Source organism: Lithobates pipiens, unplaced genomic scaffold (genome assembly GCF_037356315.1).
Source record: "Lithobates pipiens isolate NorthernLeopardFrog02 unplaced genomic scaffold, aLitPip1_a1.2 Scaffold_16, whole genome shotgun sequence".
Classification (NCBI taxonomy): Eukaryota; Metazoa; Chordata; class Amphibia; order Anura; family Ranidae; genus Lithobates; species Lithobates pipiens.
In genome coordinates this window covers 382,526,945-382,544,754 of record NW_027507748.1, presented here as the reverse complement: position 1 = coordinate 382,544,754, position 17,810 = coordinate 382,526,945, and the positions used below count along the sequence as shown (strand labels likewise).

Genomic DNA, 17,810 nt, shown 5'->3' with positions numbered 1-17,810 from the left:
TTTGGCAGAAAAGAAGGTTGCGGACGCAACACTGCCTTATCCTTGTGGATAACCAGATAGGGCGACTTGCAAGACAAGGTCGCCAGTTCTGAAACCCTCCTGGCCGAAGTAATGGACACTAGAAAGACCACTTTCTGGGAAAGAGTCAAAGGAAATCGCTCTGATATTTTCAAATGGCAGTTTTTGAAGCTCCGATAACACCAGGTTCAGATCCCACGGGGGTAATGGTGGACGCACCGGAGGAACTACATGTCGCACCCCTTGAGCAAAAGTGCTCACTAGAAAGTGAGACGCCAGGGGTCACTGAAAAAAGACATCCAAGGCTGATATTTGTCCTTTAATGGTGCGTAAAGCCAATTTCTGGTCTACTCCTTGCTGTAGAAATAGCAGGATCCTTGATATAGAAAAGGAGCGTGGGCACCATCCTTTCTCCTCACACATGGAGATGTAGGCCTTCCAGGTACAATGATATATCTTCCGAGAAGAATATTTCTGTGCTCTCAGCATAGTTGGGATCACCGAGTCCGAAAGACCCCGGTTCCTCAACACCTGGCGCTCAATCGCCAAGAAGTTAAAACTAGCGATGGTAAAGCAGAATGGAGAATCGGACCTTGAGACAGAAGGTCTGTTCGTAATGGCAGTCACCAAGGGGCGTCTGCCTACCAGGGACACTGAGGCCAATCTGGGGCAATCAGATCAGTATTACTGGAATCCCCTCGGCCTCCACTCTGCGGAGCAGACGTGGTAACAATTTCAGCAGAGGAAAGGCATAGATCAGCTGGAACTGATCCCACGGAGCCACCAGCGTGTCTGACGCGTCTGCCAGATTCTCTTGTCCTGGACACGAATCCCGACACCTTCTGATTGAGACAGGAGGCCAGAAGATCTACGTCTGGTGTGCCCCATCGCAGGCACAGTAGCCTGAACACCTCCGAATGCAATGCCCATTCTCCTGGGTCCAGCATCTGGTGACTTAGATAGTCCGCCTGCCAATTCTCCACTCCTGGGTTGTAAATGGCCGACAGGGCCGATACATGTCGCTCTGCCCACTGAAGGATGTGAGCGACCTCCCGTGCGGCGGCCGAGCTTCTTGTTCCTGCTTGGTGATTGACGTATGCAACTGCCATGGCGTTGTCTGAGTGGATCCTGATTGGACGCCCTCGAAGTCTTATCAACCATGTGGAGAGGCATAGCCTGATCGCTCTGAGTTTGAGCAGATTGATCGGCAACTTGGATTCCTCCACCGACCAGAGGACCTGGGTCGACTGAACTCCCATTACTCCACCCCAGCCGGATAGGCTGGCGTCTGTTGTGATCACTGCTCATTTCAGAGGTAGGAACGACTTCCCGGACCGAAGTGCCGGGGACCTCAGCCACCAGAGCATGGAATCCCTGACTACCACCATGAGGCCACCATGAGTCCCAGGACTCGCATGCAGAAGCGTAGTGATGACAACCCGCAGTTCATCAGCAGTTTTACCGTGGCTCTGAGAGTCTGCAGTTTGTCTGAAGGGAGAAACACTCTCGCTTCCATGGAGTCCAGCAGTAAGCCTAGGTACTCCAAATGCTGAGTCGGTACGATCACCGACTTTTTTAGGTTCAACGGCCACCCAAATTTCTGCAGGGTCTGCATGGTGATAGCCACATCCTCCTCTAACTCTGAGGCGGAAGCTGCTTTCAGAAGGAGATCGTCTAGATAACCCGCGATCGCGATCCTGTGTTCCCGCTGCAATGCCAAAACAGGAGCCAATACCTTCGAAAAGACTCGGGGGGCTGATGTGAAACCAAAAGGGAGAGCCACAAACTGGTAGTGGGCTTCCCAGACTGCAAATCCTAGAAACTTCTGATGCCAAAGGCATATGGGTATGTGCAGGTACGCATCCTGGATGTCTAAGGATGCCAGGGAGTCCCCTTGATGGAGTGCAGCGACTACTGATCGAACTGATTCCATTCTGAAACTCTGTACTTTCACAAAGTAATTGAGGGCTTTCAGGTCCAATATTGTACGTACCCCTTCCTTTTTGGGGACTACAAACAGGTTTGAGTAGAACCCCTGGAAACATTCGCCGGTTGCCAAGGAAGGGAAGATCCGTCAGGGCTTTTTTGGATTCCTGGTCAGCAGACCAGCATTTTAGCCAAATCGGGCACCTCAGCACCACTGCTGACACTGAAGCCCTGGATAACAGGGCTGCATTACAAATGTACTTCAGGCTTTGCACTAGTTGGTCTGCTAGTTCCACACAGACAGGAGAAGCCTGTTGCTCTCCCAATTCGCGGTGAAAAAGTTTTGCCCACTCGGTTAGTGACACAAGTGTGGATGCCAGTACTGGTCGCATGGTTGACCCCACAACCATAAACAAGGAACGAACGAGCCACTGCCTCGGCCTTCCTGTCCGTGGGGTCCTTAAAGGCAGGAGTCTTCTCTACCGGGATCGTGGTTACATTGTTTAACCTGGATACCGGAGGAGCCGACCACTCTTTGAAAAGGCTCTCCTCAAAATAAGTCAGATATGGGAACACCTTAGGTGAACGGGCTGGCTTACGGGACCCAAGAGGGACTGCTACATCAGCAGAGGGATCTGCTGGCTCTTGAATCTTCAGGGTATCACGCACAGCTGAGATAAGTGCTCCAACAAGCTCTCTGTCGCGCATGGACCCGGACGGGGACTCATCCTTACTGTCCGATCGGTCCTGGTCAGCGTTATCTGAAATGACAGAGCAGGGGTCACAAGCCTCAGCAGGGCCCGAGTCTGCATCAGAGCTCTCCCCGGAGGACGGGGGGCAGGGGCCATTTTTTACCACCTTTGCGCCCATGCACCTCCTCCATCTTGGCAACGAACGAATTGAGAACCGCCGACAAAGCATCCAGAGGCACTGCACAGTCTGCAGGCGAACCGTTTGCAATTGCCTGGATTTCGGGGGAAGAAACACCAGTTTCTGAAGCCATGCTGACCCTACCCTGTCTGCCACCTGATGGGGACTTAGGACAGTGATGGTCCCACCCTCCTAACTACTGCTGGCTGAAGGGCTCTTTCCCACAGGACTCACCACCCTGACTGGTTCTGCGCTGTCCAGCTAGTAGTGCCTGTGTCAGCTCCCAGGTGCATAAGAGATATCACTGCGCTGTGCAGAGTTGCTGCAAATGGTGATGAAACTGATCAAAAACGTGTTCGGGCTTCAAGAAAATGGCAGCCGAGCGTCCAGTATAAAGGACATAATCACAGGCAAAATGGCCGCCGAACTACAGAGAAGCATGCTGCTCCTTGCCCCACCAAAGATGGCCACCGAGCACTGTATACCATGAGGGACAGTGAAACAAACAGGCAGATAAATGGCGGTGAACAGTGCTACAGCGATCAACCGACACAGCCTCCAGACACCTCCAGGGAGAAACCTACACACATCCAGGACACAGCCAGCCAGAGCAGTCCCCCCCAGGTGACAGCCCCACAGAGTGCCTCTGTCTATGGCACACACACCGCTCAGCAGCCCATGCAGCATCCCCCACAGGGAAGGGGGAGGGAAGAAGGGACAGGGAGAGAAGAGAGGGAGGTGAGGGACCCCCAAATTGACCTCCCAGGGAATGCCCAGCTGCTCAGCCCCACCGAGACAGGGAGAGCTGTACTAACGAGTCCTGCAGAGCTGGGAGACATTCCATCACAAACCCACTCTCCAATCAGTACAGGGTGGCTGCTGGCCTGGCACAATGTGACGCAGACATCAGTAGCCCGGTCATATTTGTGCCCCGGAGCATTAACATTCACCGACCACCTCTGGAGCTGAGGCATGTCGTGGCCGACCCAGTGCAGAGCTCTGGTCTGCACACACTCGCTGGCCGGGCTGGGGAGAATACAATGATAAGAGTATCAAGCCTGCCACCCAGCCAGCTGTTGATAGCAGATCACAGGATCTTTAATCTTGAGCAAAAAGCAAAGCTTCTGCAGAAAAAACATGGACCAATGGGCCCGCAGGGTTCCTAGGTCCTTCTCCTTCACTAGGCAGAAAAAAACTGAAGCTGCAAGCCAGGCTGACGGGTTGTTACCTAAGGGACCGCCCCTTGGGTGGAACTAGAAAGTTAGGGTTTTTATATTACATGTTAACATGTCATGCCTAGTCCTCTCCTAAAGGTGGCGTAACAACCCAATGGTTAAAGAGAGGAGCTGTGTCAGTCGGTGAATATAAGAGAAAAGAACATTTCCAAATGATAGAAGAGGCCAATTTTATGGCAGGCACCTTAGGTTTCCTGTGAGTAAGAGTTTGCTCTTTACTCCCAAGACTTAATAAAGATATCCATGGACTCTCCAAAGAGTAATTCTCCATCAAATGGAATTCCTTTCAAATGATTCTTACAGACAGCCTTCACAAACCAGGTTTAAAGAATCTACATCTAGACTGACATAAGGAACAGACAAGAATTTTATCCAACGGAGTTTGCCAAACCATCTATGGAGCTACAGGGAGGAGCCCCAACGTAATGAGAGATCCATCAGAATCAATCCAGGGTTGCATGCCACGTGCTTGGCCCAGACTGCTACACCTGTAAACGGTCACATAATTCACAGTTGATTGCATGGCCAAGCTTGACAGGGCAGAAACGCTGTAAGGAGGGCCTCTTCAAAAAGGAATACTTCATCTAATATGAAGGGAGTCTTCAGGGATTGGATCACATTGGTGTGAATCATCACTGGACTGGACCTGCCAGTGACTGGACCTGTAGAGCACTTCATTGTGCAGCTGTACCAAGGGTGTGTGCCAAACGCAGAGTCCAGTACTGGAGGTACAGCCTTACATCTTCAATGCAGCAGGGGTCACCGATCTGGAAGTTGCAAGACTTCTAGTGGCTATAGATGCATGTAGGGGGGGGAAGGACTTCTCTGTGTGAAGAACAGTGTGTAGGCTTCCCAATCTTCCAGGAAGAAATTGGGTAGGTTGTCTATCACCTAAGGACCAAGGCAAACAAATGGAGGATTGCTGATAACTGAAGAGGTTATATGGGCTTTAACAACTTTGTTTATTAGAGTCCTCACCTAGAGGTGGCAGAATATAACCCATGGTCTTGATTAATGGAAGCCTGTGATCTGTACTGTATTATTAAGAAATAGCAAAAGAGTTACTAACATACAGTGGGGAAAAGCTAACATTTTTCCATATGCTTTTTGTTGTCTCTGTCCCACCTGGTTGAGATTTCTCCTTACTTCATGTTCTAGGGACCTGTGAACAAGCAATGAAAGGAAGTGAAACCCTACAGAGGTTCTATGTTAAAAAAAAAAAAAAATTTATTTAATGTACACTATCACTGCTGGAGTTAGATTTTAAAGAACCAGTCATCATTTTTATTTTGGTATTAGGTAGCATTTAATAAGCTCAACGATTTTGTCTTTACAAATCTGCAGACCTTATTTTCTCACATCTTAATACTTTTAGTATTTCTTACCTAGGTCTGAGGACATCATGTGGACCCAACTGGTACTCCGGAGGTACAAACAATAACAGTTATATAATGGCTTTATTTATGACTTGCTTCGTTATGCCTCTTAGTATCATCATATTCTCCTATTCTAACCTTCTAATGGCACTACGGGCTGTAAGTACTGAAAATACACTTTTCCCATATCAAGTTACTACCATGTACTTTCGTACTGATTAATGTTTGCTCAATGTAATATTAAAGGGGTTCTTGTTTTAAAAGTTTAATTTACAATATTTGGAAATAATATAATGTGCCATATTGTCATTTTGTTTAAATTACATAGCACAGCTCCAATTAAAAATCATAATTACAAAACAAAAATAAAGGCTACTAAGCCTGAAGATCTTAAAGCAGATCTTCACCGCATCTGATTACCACAAAACAAAAAGACAATTTAATACATTTTAAATATTCAAAGCAAACTCTCCCATCCATCCATGTCTTCATGCTATATTTTGCTGAGAGATCACTTTAAAAAACAACCCCCTAGCATTTCTGACATGGCCATCTCCCTAAATGACCCCTTTTTGTCAAGCAGGCAGTCCAAGGTAATTAGGTATTTTTTTTCACTTTTTTTGGAAAAAGAATAAATAAAAAAATATATATATTTTCCAATTTTTTTTTAATATACTGTCACTAGTGCAGTACAGCACCATTCTATAACTGGTGTGGCGGTGATCAGGGACATTGACTGGTGACAGTATGTAAAAAATTATAATTTTTTTCGACACACTGTGACCAAAGCAATACAGTGTTACCATAGTGACACTGTATTACTGTGGGCAAATGATCGGATTTTTTTTTACACACATTATGATTGCTTATACCAGTGAATTTCACTGTTATAAACAGGCATTATTATTTTTTTCGAAATTTCAAAAGGACAGCACTCTGCTCAAATATATGTTTTCTCTGTGCTCTAAACCTATAACTTAAAATCACTACATTATAGTGTGATATCCCCACATAGGTTAAAGTGCCATTGTGCAAAATATGTTCAAATCAATAATGAATGTAAACAAATAATTTATATAATTTAAATAAAAGTGAAATCTCTCATTCAAAGATTGTGATTTGAAAGAATCCACTCCAGAGAGGGAAGTTAGGGAGAATGAGGACTACAAATATAGAGAACATAAAAAAGAAAGAAGCACAGGTCTGGTGAGTCCCAATTACATTCAGATGGTAGGTCATTATTTGGCATAAACAACATAAAAGCATGGATCCATCCTGCCTTGTATCAACAGTTCAGGCTGGTGGTGGTGGTGTAATGGTGTGGGAGATATTTTCTTGGCACACTTTGGGCCCCTTAGTGCCAATTAAGCATTGTTTAAATGCCATGGCCTACCTGAGTATTATTGCTGACCATGTCCATCCTTTATGACTACCTAATAAAGTAGCCCAGTGTATATACCCCATGTAAATATTAACAAATTTACACATACATTAATTTACATAAATTTGTACAAAAGTTAAATAATAAAATGTTTTTTGAACCGAATAAACATAATGTGAAGAAATAAAAATGGAATGATACAGAATATCAACAAAAAAAAAAAAAATTAAAGAAAAAAAAAGAATGATATGCCTTCTGGTTTTATCACAGATTATAATACACAGTGTAGAAAAATTTAGAAAAATAATTTAAAAATATTGTCCAATTTTATCAAAAGATTATGTTATAAAAAGTTTTTTTTCTAAAAAGAAAACTATTTTATCTATAGGAAAAATAGTTACATGAGGTATACAATTGACCATAATGTTATTGAACCCCTCCAAAAACCCAAAATGCTCTTTGAGATGAAAAGATTTCATAAATGCAACAAATTTAATGCTTGTAAGATCACTAAGAAAGAGGAGAAGAAGAGGACAAATTTTATGTTAACACAATAAAAATAAAAAATAAAAAATAAAAAAGTATGACATTAGACAATGTATTAATTGTGATTCTTCCCACATTGTGTATGTGCTGGAATGTCCTTGCTGTACACAGTATGTTGGGAGAACCACTAAAAAAATTAAATAACAGAACAGGGGAACATATAAATAATAAATAAAAAAGAGTTTTGAGAATTATAGCATATCTAAAAGAGAAATTATATTTGAGATGGACACATTACAAATAGGTTTTAATATTGATATAGATTTGAATTGTTTTCTAACATATTTTTGATCCCAAAGAATTATATATATTGGTTATATATATTTTTTGGGCTAATGGAGAGTGCCCCTTTAGGTTTTTGTTGAGTATTGTCCCTATAAATGTTCCCCCATTTTGTTGGAGAATGTGAGGATAGCAGGAACTATAAAGTTGTGATATATACATAGTAATATCAGCCTTTCAGCTTCTATTTTATTTGGTTTTATATTTTATTTCAATACCAATATATGTTTTTGTGGATAAGGTTTGATTATGTATGTAAATAACCTGCATGCTTTGTGGTGTACGTCCTACCACCCCTGGAGGACATTGGATGACAAAACATGTAGGGCGGGGCTTGGGAGTGACATCACCACGTATGGCGGGACTATGCTCTCGGACAGTAATTGTTGGTCGGAGTGACCCTGGGTTTATGTCTATGCGCATCATACTGTGTCAGTGGAGACACATCAAAATGTGAGTTTATAAAACTTGGTTTTATGAATAAAGGTTTTAGGGATGCTCCAGCAAGATAGCAGCAGTGCATTCATTGCTTTTTGTATTTATTTATTAATCACATTTTTGTACTATACACACTGTGGCACACTTCTAAAATACCCCCTTATTTCAACCATTTAACTGAATGAAATTGATTCATTCAGTGTTTACTATTATGGTTAGCTGTGATTGGCCACAGCTAATCACATGGTACAGGTGGGATACGATTGGCTCTGATCACTGCAACCAATTACAGAAATCAACACAATAATAGACAATGGATGGCATAAATGAAAGCCATCTATAGTGTACAATTGTCATGTGATCTGCTATGATTGGTTACAGCGATCACATGGTAATAGCAGCGGCTGGTACACTGATCAGTCATCTGTTGTGTGACAGATCATGCCGCAACGAGCCCTGTAGAGTGCGAGTGAAGTGTGTTTTGTGAGTAAGTCATGAGACATCATGATATATTTTCCTATTTACTAATGCTAGCAGCATGGGGATTAAAAATAATCAATTGTGATTGGGAAAGAAGTTCCACTTTAAAGAATCTGTAAACCCAACATTTCATATTCCTGATATGTGCCTGCTGTACCATGTACTTGTATGAAAAAGTATCTTTTTTTTGCATTGCTTCCTTTGTGTGAAATCTCTGGTGTTTCTCTGCTTTCCAATTAAAAACTGATCACACTAGGCAGAACACACAGTGGTCAGTTCTCTAACTGCATACTCAGTCTGCTCTTCCCAATGATAAGACATGTCCTGACACCCTATTTTTCTTTACATAATTTCATTCAGATTTTAATTTCTATAGAGATTTACAGAGGCTTATACTAATTTTAGACCTGTGCATATTAGGCCGCGTACACACGCGGGGACTGTTCGCTCAACTTTGTCCGTCAAACAGTTTCAGCAAACAGTCCGCTCAAAATTAGCATGGACGGACTTGCCCACACACGACGAACGAACAGTTTGCTGAAACCGTGCGCGATGACGTGAACGGCACGTACGACGGGACGGAAAATACGACGTCCTATACACTGCATTACAACTTTCGGCGTGTAAATCCTTTCTGAGCATGCGCGGAACTTAGTTTGACGAACAAGCCTACACACGAGGGGACTGTTCGCTGAAACCAAGTTTCAGCGGACAGTTTTTCGGAATTTCCGAAAAACTTTGTTCAGCAGACTGTTCGCTGAAACTGTCCGCTGAAAGCCCACACACGGGCGGGCGGACTGTCGGCCGAAACACTGTTCAGCGGACAAAGTTGGGCGAACAGTCCCCGCGTGTGTACGCGGCCTTACTGGTCAGAGTACCTTGTACTGAAAGCAGAACTTTACCCAATAGGGGGACGTTTCGTTCTCCTACTTCTCCCATGTCCTCTGCCATTTTTGGTATAATTCATTTTTTTTGGGAAGGGGGGAGGGAGCAGGTACCTGGCTTTGACAGGTACCCACTCCTGTCTGGATTGCCACAGCTGACACAAAGGTATTACCTGGACATGCCTCTGGGTGCCTCCTCTATAACCTTGCCCCACTCCATGAGTCCTCAGTTTTGTAGCAAACAGTGCAGAGTAACCAAAGGCGTAAAATTGTGATTTTACTCCTCACTACCTATCACAGTTACGGAGGCCCTGAAATGTCCAAATAGCACAATCCCCCCCACCCCCCAAATTACCCCATTTTGGAAAGTAGAGACCCCACTGTATTTGCTAAGAGGCATGGTGAGAATTTGCAGATCTCATTTATTTTTGAAAATAAAGAAAGAAAAGAAAAACATTTTTTTTTTTTACATTTTAATTTTCAAAACTTTGTGACAAAAAACGAGATCTGCAAAATACTCAACATGCCTCTCAGCAAATAGCTTGGGGTGTCTATTTTCCAAAATTGGGCCATGGGGGGGGGGGGGGGGGGTTGTGCTATCTGGGAATTGTATGGCCTCCGAAACTGTGAGAAGTGAAATCAAAAATGTACGCCTTTAGAAAGCCTGAAGTCGGTGATTGATACACGGTGAGACTGCCAAAAAGTCCCACACATATGGTATCCCCATACTAAGAAGAAGCAGCAGATTGTATTTTGGGGTGTAATTCCACATATAACCATGCCATGTTTGAACAATATATAATTTAGTGACAACTTTGTGTAAAAAAAAAAAAAAAAAGAAAATTAAATTTTCCCTAAACGTGGCAAAATATAAAATATTCCATAAACTGAAAATGCCTCTCAGAAAATACCTTGAAGTGTCTTCTTTCCAAAATTGTGTCATTTGGGGGGGGGGGGTTGTGCTAGCTTGTCATTTCATGGCCTCCGAAACTGTGATAGGTAGTGAGAAAGTGAAATCACCATTTTACACCCTTAGAAAGCCTAAAGGCAGTGCTTGGTTTTTGGGGTCCTGTACACATCTAGGCCCCCACAAAGTCTCCCACATGTGGTATCCCGTACTCCGAGAAGCAGCAGAATGTATTTTAGGGGGTCATTTCACATATGCCCATGTTTGAGCAATAGATCATTTAGTGACAACTTTTGTAAAAAAAAAAAAAAAAAATCTAATTTTCCTGCAACTTGTGGCAAAATATAAAATATTCCATGGACTCAACATGCCTATCATTGAATAGCTTTGGGTGTCTACTTTCCAAAATGGGGTCATTTGGGAGGGTTTGTGCTATCTCGGCATTTTATGCCCTTCAAAACTGTGATAGGTCATGAGGAGTGAAATCAAAAATTGACACCCTTAGAAATTCTGAAGGCGGTGCTTGGTTTTCGGGGTCCTGCACGTGGCTAGGCTACCAAAAAGTCTCACACATGAGGTATCCCCATACTCAGGAGAAGCAGCATAATGTATTTTGGGTTGTAATTTTTTTTTTCAATCACTTGTGACAAAAAAATAAAAAATTCAATGGGCTCAACATGCCTCTCAGCAATTTCATTGGCGTATCTAATTTCCAAAATGGGTTGTACTGCCCTGCTATATTAGCACCTCAAGAAATAAGATAGGTAGTCATAAACTGCGTAAATTCCAGAAAATGTACCCTAGTTTGTAGACACTATAACTCTACGATAAATTTACGCTTATTGACTTTTTTTTCACCAAAGACATGTGGCTGAATACATTTTGGCCTAAACGTATGACTAAAATTTAGTTTTAAACAAATTTTATAACAAAAAATAATATTTTTGGTCTTTTTTTCGTTTATATTGCAAAAAAATAAAAAAATTGCAGAGGCAGTCAAATACCATCAAAAGAAAGCTATATTTGTGGGAAAAAAAGGATGCATATTTTGTTTGGGTACAGCATTGCCTGACCGTGCAATTACCATTTAAAGCAGCGCAGTGCCAAATTGTAAAAAGTGCTCTGGTCATTGAGCAGCCAATCCTCCGGGGCTGAAGTAGTTGAAGGGACAATGTGTGAAAAAGAAAAAAAGAAAAAAAGAAGAATTTTTTTAAAGTACCCCCTGTAACCGCGTGTTCACACACCAAAAAAAAAAAAGGAATGCGTAAGTCGTGCCCACATATGTAATCAGTGTTTAAATCACATATGTGAGGTATCGCCATGATCATCAGAGTGAGAGCAATAATTCTAATAAAAGACCTTCTCTGTAACTCTAACCTGGTAACTGTTACCTTGCGTTGCCTATGGAGATTTCTAGGTACCATAGTTTTCCGCCATTCCACAAGTGCGTGCAATTTGAAAGCATGACATATTAGGTATCTATTTACTTGACGCAACATCCTCTTTTACAGTGCCTTGCGAAAGTATTCGGCCCCCTTGAATTTTTCAACCTTTTGCCACATTTCAGGCTTCAAACATACAGATATAAAATTTGATTTTTTTGTGAAGAATCACCAACAAGTGGTACACAATTGTGAAGTGGAACAAAATCTATTGGATATTTTAAACTTTTTTAGCAAATAAAAAAACGGAAAAGTGGCGCGTGCAAAATTATTCGGCCCATTTACTTTCAGTGCAGCAAACTCACTCAAGGAGTTCAGCGAGGATCTCTGAATGATCCAATGTCGTCCTAAATGACTGATGGTGATAAATAGAATCCACCTGTGTGTAATCAAGTCTCTGTATAAATGCACCTGCTCTGTGATAGTCTCAGGGTTCTGTTGAAAGCGCAGAGAGCATCATGAAGACCAAGGAACACACCAGGCAGGTCCGTAATACTGTTGTGGAGAAGTTTAAAGCCGGATTTGGATACAAAAAGATTTCCCAAGCTTTAAACATCCCAAGGAGCACTGTGCAAGCGATAATTTTGAAATGGAAGGAGTATCAGACCACTGCAAATCTACCAAGACCTGGCCGTCCCTCTAAACTTTCAGCTCAGACAAGGAGAAGACTGATCAGAGATGCAGCCAAGAGGCCCATGATCACTCTGGATGAACTGCAGAGAACTACAGCTGAGGTGGGAGAGTCTGTCCATAGGACAACAATCAGTCGTACACTGCACAAATCTGGCCTTTATGGAAGAGTGGCAAGAAGAAAGACATTTCTCAAAGATATCCATAAAAAGTCTTGTCTAAAGTTTGCCACAAGCCACCTGGGAGACACACCAAACATGTGGAAGAAGGTGCTCTAGTCAGATGAAACCAAAATCAAACTTTTTACCCACAATGCAAAACGATATGTTTGGCGTAAAAGCAACACAGCTCATCACCCTCAACACACCATCCCCACTGTCAAACATGGTGGTGGCAGCATCATGGTTTGGGCCTGCTTTTCTTCAGCAGGGACAGGGAAGATGGTTAAAATTGAGGGGAAGATGGATGCAGCCAAATACAGGACCATTCTGGATGAAAACCTGTTGAAGTCTGCAAAAGACCTGAAACTGGGACGGAGATTTATCTTCCAACAAGACAATGATCCCAAACATACAGCAAAATCTACAAAGGAATGGTTCACAAATAAATGTATCCAGGTGTTAGAATGGCCAAGTCAAAGTCCAGACCTGAATCCAATCGAGAATCTGTGGAAAGAGCTGAAAACTGCTGTTCACAAACGCTCTCCATCCAACCTCACTGAGCTCGAGCTGTTTTGCAAGGAAGAATGGGCAAGAATTTCAGTCACTCGATGTGCAAAACTGATAGAGACATACCCCAAGCGACTTGCAACTGTAATCGCAGCAAAAGGTGGCTCTACAAAGTATTAACGCAAGGGGGCCGAATAATTTTGCACGCCCCACTTTTCATTTTTTTTATTAGTTAAAAAAGTTTCAAAAATCCAATAGATTTCGTTCCACTTCACAATTGTGTCCCACTTTTTGGCGATTCTTCACAAAAAATAAAAATGTTATATCTTTATGTTTGAAGCCTGAAATGTGGCAAAAGGTTGAAAAGTTCAAGGGGGCCGAATACTTTCGCAAGGCACTGTACATTATAGAAAACAAAAATAGGGCTAACTTTACTCTTTAGTCATTTTTTAATTCATGAAAGTGTATTTTTTCCCAAAAAATTGCATTTGAAAGACTGCTGTGTAAATACAACGTGACATAAAATATTGCAACAATTGCCATTTTATTTTCTAGGGTCTATATAATATATATATATATATATATATATATATATATATATATATATATATATATATATATATATATAAAATGTTTGGGGGTTCTAAGTAAATTTCTAGAAAAAAAACACGGATTTTAACTTGTAAGATACTTGTACTTGTAGATCAGAAATTCTGATTTCACATGCAATTTGTTTTGATTCAGTGCCTTAATTATGTATTGAAGCAAAACAGTAAGGCAGGTATCTCTTAAAAAATAAGCTCAGCAGTGGCAGCTTTTCTTTGTTTCTTGACAACTGTCTTTTAACCATGCTCTAATCAGAAAGGATAGTTATACCTCAATTATTCACCTCCAATACATTGATATGTGCAAAACATGAACATTACCTCTTTTTTTGGTATGTGAAACTTTTAGTCATATACATAATTCAGTTTTGAGCACAATACGTATCTTTCTTGTACTCTCATAGGTGGCTGCTCAACAGAAAGATTCAGAGACTACTCAGAGGGCTGAGCGGGAGGTGTCTAGAATGGTCATTGGTATGGTATTGGCCTTTCTTATCTGCTGGTTACCATATGCTGCATTTGCCATAGTTGCAGCATCTAATAAAGACATTGTTATTGATCCGATGTTAGCATCAATGCCTTCATACTTCTCAAAAACGGCTACAGTGTACAACCCTGTCATCTATGTCTTCATGAATAAGCAGGTTTGTGTCTTCTTAACTGAGCAATAGCTATTTGTTTTAGCCACAATATAAATTGGTAGTGTTATAAGAAGATCTGTAAAGGGACGTGTAGCATTACATTTTTTCTACCCATATCTTTCACAGTCTACATGCAAAAATGCCCTCAACTTTGCTAGAGTTTAGGCTTCACAAGGCTTGTCATATTTGTAATTATTTCTCCCATTCAGTACAAAAAGAGAAAGGTAGTTCATTTAAATCATGATCTCCCAACCTTATCTAAACCTCAAATTAATGGTTCAATTCAGCCATAAGTATCCCCAATACTGAGATGCTAACAGCAGTAAGAAGAGTATAATGCATAGAAATGTGAAGTCCATGGTATAATTACTGCATGTGCAGCTGTAACTGATTCCATGAGGTCAGAGGGTCCAAGCATAATGGCTAGCCCCTCTTACCTTATTTAACAGATATACACCCATATTACATTTAGTGCAGAATGCAGTAGGTCTGCTTATTGTCAGGATAGCTGCCCACAGATGTTCTATTTACATAAAACTATTAGGCATATATTGGTAAAAAGGCAATAGTTGTCAACCTAGGACAGGATAATGGTTTTAATAACTTCTTCCAATATTGTTCTTACTCAGGTCTTCAGAGAGAAAAGAATAGGGGAAAATAACATTTACCAAAAAACATGTATATTGTTTTGGGTGTGCAGAACTTTGCAGTAATAAAAACTGTGGTCAGCAAAGGTGGCTTAGGAGGCCACATAACTGAAATTCATCCCTGTCCATGGTATGTATCTTCCAGAGATTAAGATGCTGGTTACTGCTGCCCCATCATATTAATGTATGATGGGCCAGCAGTAACCAGCATCTTAATGTGCACCTGGCAATATCGTATATAAAATACTTGTACATTTACATAAAGACTACAACTTAGATCAATCTATCTTCTTTACTAGTAATGACCATGCCACCAGAAGATTAATTTAGGGTTTTACTAATGGTCCATCTGGTCAAGGGATGACTGGCTACAGGGGAGACATCATTTTTCATGTCTTCTTGTTCAGAATTAATGTATTTATGTATTTTTTCACAGTTCCGAAACTGCTTAATGACTCTTATATGCTGCGGACACAATCCTTTTGGTGGTGAGGATGAAACAAGCACGGCTAGTGTCCGTACAGATGTCACTTCAGTGTCTGAAGGAGGTGGAAACAAGGTCACACCAGCATGAGAGCTTTTGTATGCCATCTGCATTCTAAAGTCTTTCAACTGTATATATATATATGTTAAACTACAGATTTGGTTAAATGTATGTGGTCTTATTATGCTCATCAGCTTTTCATAAAATAAACATATCAATTATTAAAATCAAATACTAAATTAAGTGTAAGTTTTTGAATTAACAAAATAGAAATTACAATTCATTAATAATACTATGCAGTATTTGAAATGAACACATCTATCACAAAGGGTTTTATAGTGAGTCCTGGTTGTGAAACTAGAGTGTGTGTGTGTGTTTTTTTTTATTTTTTTTTAAGTTTTACAGCTGTAGGGGCAGCATGTGGCATAATTAAAACTGATTAGCTCTTTCCAGGATGGTAGCGCTCAAACAACAGTAGAAATGTTGCTGTATAGGAGTGGATGTGGCTGACAAGCTGGGGAGGCTTTCAAAACTGTATTTGATGAAGGACAGTTATACCAGCTGCAGAGGGAGAGAAAGAAAGAAGCTCCATTGACCTGACCCTAATTAAAATGTGAATAGCAGCTACAAGAGTGGATCCTAATAAAGTAGAAACTACTCACTAAGACAGTGCTGGTACGTGGATTGGGAACCCAACCCCTGCATCCTGTATTTGAAAAAAGAAACATTTCTAGTCTAGTCAGTAGTTGGGGAAAGACTCCATATATCAGTTAGTAAGAGATCCAACATTAAGCTCTCTACAAATAGTTTTTTTTTTCTTTATTTTAATACAACTCACGTTACGTACAGAAATCATTTGACATGCACAGCAACAAATAACACAGAATCAAAAAGTCACAATATTTGAGACACAATTTTTGTCACAAGTGGCATGCAAATTATGAAAAGAATGAACCGGGAGACCCAGCTTACAAAAGCCTTTTTGTTTTTTGCACACAGGGTACAGCGTCAGAACACCGTCAGTAATAAAAACAAAAAAGGACAGCAACAAAACAAACCAAAAAAAAATTGGATTTTTGTACTCACCGTAAAATCCTTTCCTCTGAAGTTCATTGATGGACACAGCTCCTTTAATTCTTGACCTTAGGGTTATCACGAAATTTCAGAAGAGGACTAGGCAGAACATGTAAAAACAGCAAAACTGCCAAGCACCGCCCAGGGGTGGACCCTCTGGCTATAACCCCTCACCCTGCAGCTCAGTTCGTAAAAAAGCAGTACAAACATAAATATCAGGGGTGGGTGCTGTGTCCATCAATGAACTTCAGAGAAAAGGACTTTACGGTGAGTACAAAAATCCCATTTTCTCTTTCGTTCATGGACGGACACAGCTCCTTTCATTCTTGGCCTTAGGGATGTCCGCAGGCAGTGTCAAAAAACAAAGAGTGGAAACAGAAAAACATAACTTTACCCACAACAAAGGGAACACAGCCGCCTGCAAAACCTTAAAGCCAAAGCAAGCATCCGAAGATGCGCTTACGTCAACTTTGTAGAATTTAGTGAAAGTGTGAACGGACGACCAAGTCCCCGCTTTACACATCTGGGAGACAGACGCTTGATGTCAGAAAGCCCAGTAGGTCCCAATTACTCTGGTAGAATGAGCCGAGACAGGAAAAGGGGGCACCCGCCCCTTTAAGGCATAGGCTTGAACCACGATCCACTGAGAAATGGTGAATGACGAGACCGCCAGCCCTTTTTTCGGACCAGCCATCAAGACAAACAGAGTCTGACTTCCGGAAGGTAGCAGACAGATACACCCGTAAAGACCGGACCATGTCCAGGAAATGTAAGGCAACCTCTTTTGGGTGTGTCGACTTAGGACATAAGGAAGGTAGCACAGAGTCCTCATTTAAATGGAATGCCGAAACCCCCTTTGAAAGGAAAGAGGGCTGCGGACGTAGCACCGCCTTATCCTTGTGGATGACCAGGTAGGAAAACTTGCATGACAAGGCCGCCAACTCAGAAACCCTCCTGGCAGTTGTAATAGCCACTAGAAAAAACTAATTTCTGAGAGAATTAGGGAATCTCGTTAATATTCTCAAACGGTAGTTTCTGAAGCGCCGATAGCACCAGATTCAGATCCCACAGAGGTAGCGGTGGTTGAGCCGGAGGGGCTATGTGTTGAATCCCTTGCACAAAGGTACTCACCAATGAGTGAGTCACCAAGAGGCGTTGGAAAAAGACAGCCAAGGCTGATATCTGTCCCTTGATGGTGCTTAAGGCAAGTTTCTGATCCACTCCTCTCTGCAAAAACAGCTGGATCCTGGAAACTGAATAAGTGCGTGGACGCCAC

At 41.8% G+C, this 17,810-nt stretch overlaps 1 protein-coding gene across 1 annotated transcript in view; it reads left to right on the top strand.

The window, feature by feature from the left end:
* LOC143983020 (pinopsin-like) overlaps positions 1 to 15,699 on the top strand; it is an 85,933-nt gene extending 70,234 nt beyond the window's left edge. Inside the window, exons 3-5 of the mRNA XM_077482235.1 lie at positions 5,439 to 5,584; positions 14,093 to 14,332; positions 15,413 to 15,699. Of these exons, the coding sequence (XP_077338361.1) occupies positions 5,439 to 5,584; positions 14,093 to 14,332; positions 15,413 to 15,550 (524 nt within the window). The 3' untranslated portion in view covers positions 15,551 to 15,699. The remainder of the gene's footprint in view (positions 1 to 5,438; positions 5,585 to 14,092; positions 14,333 to 15,412) is intronic.
* The last annotated feature ends 2,111 nt before the right edge of the window (positions 15,700 to 17,810 follow it).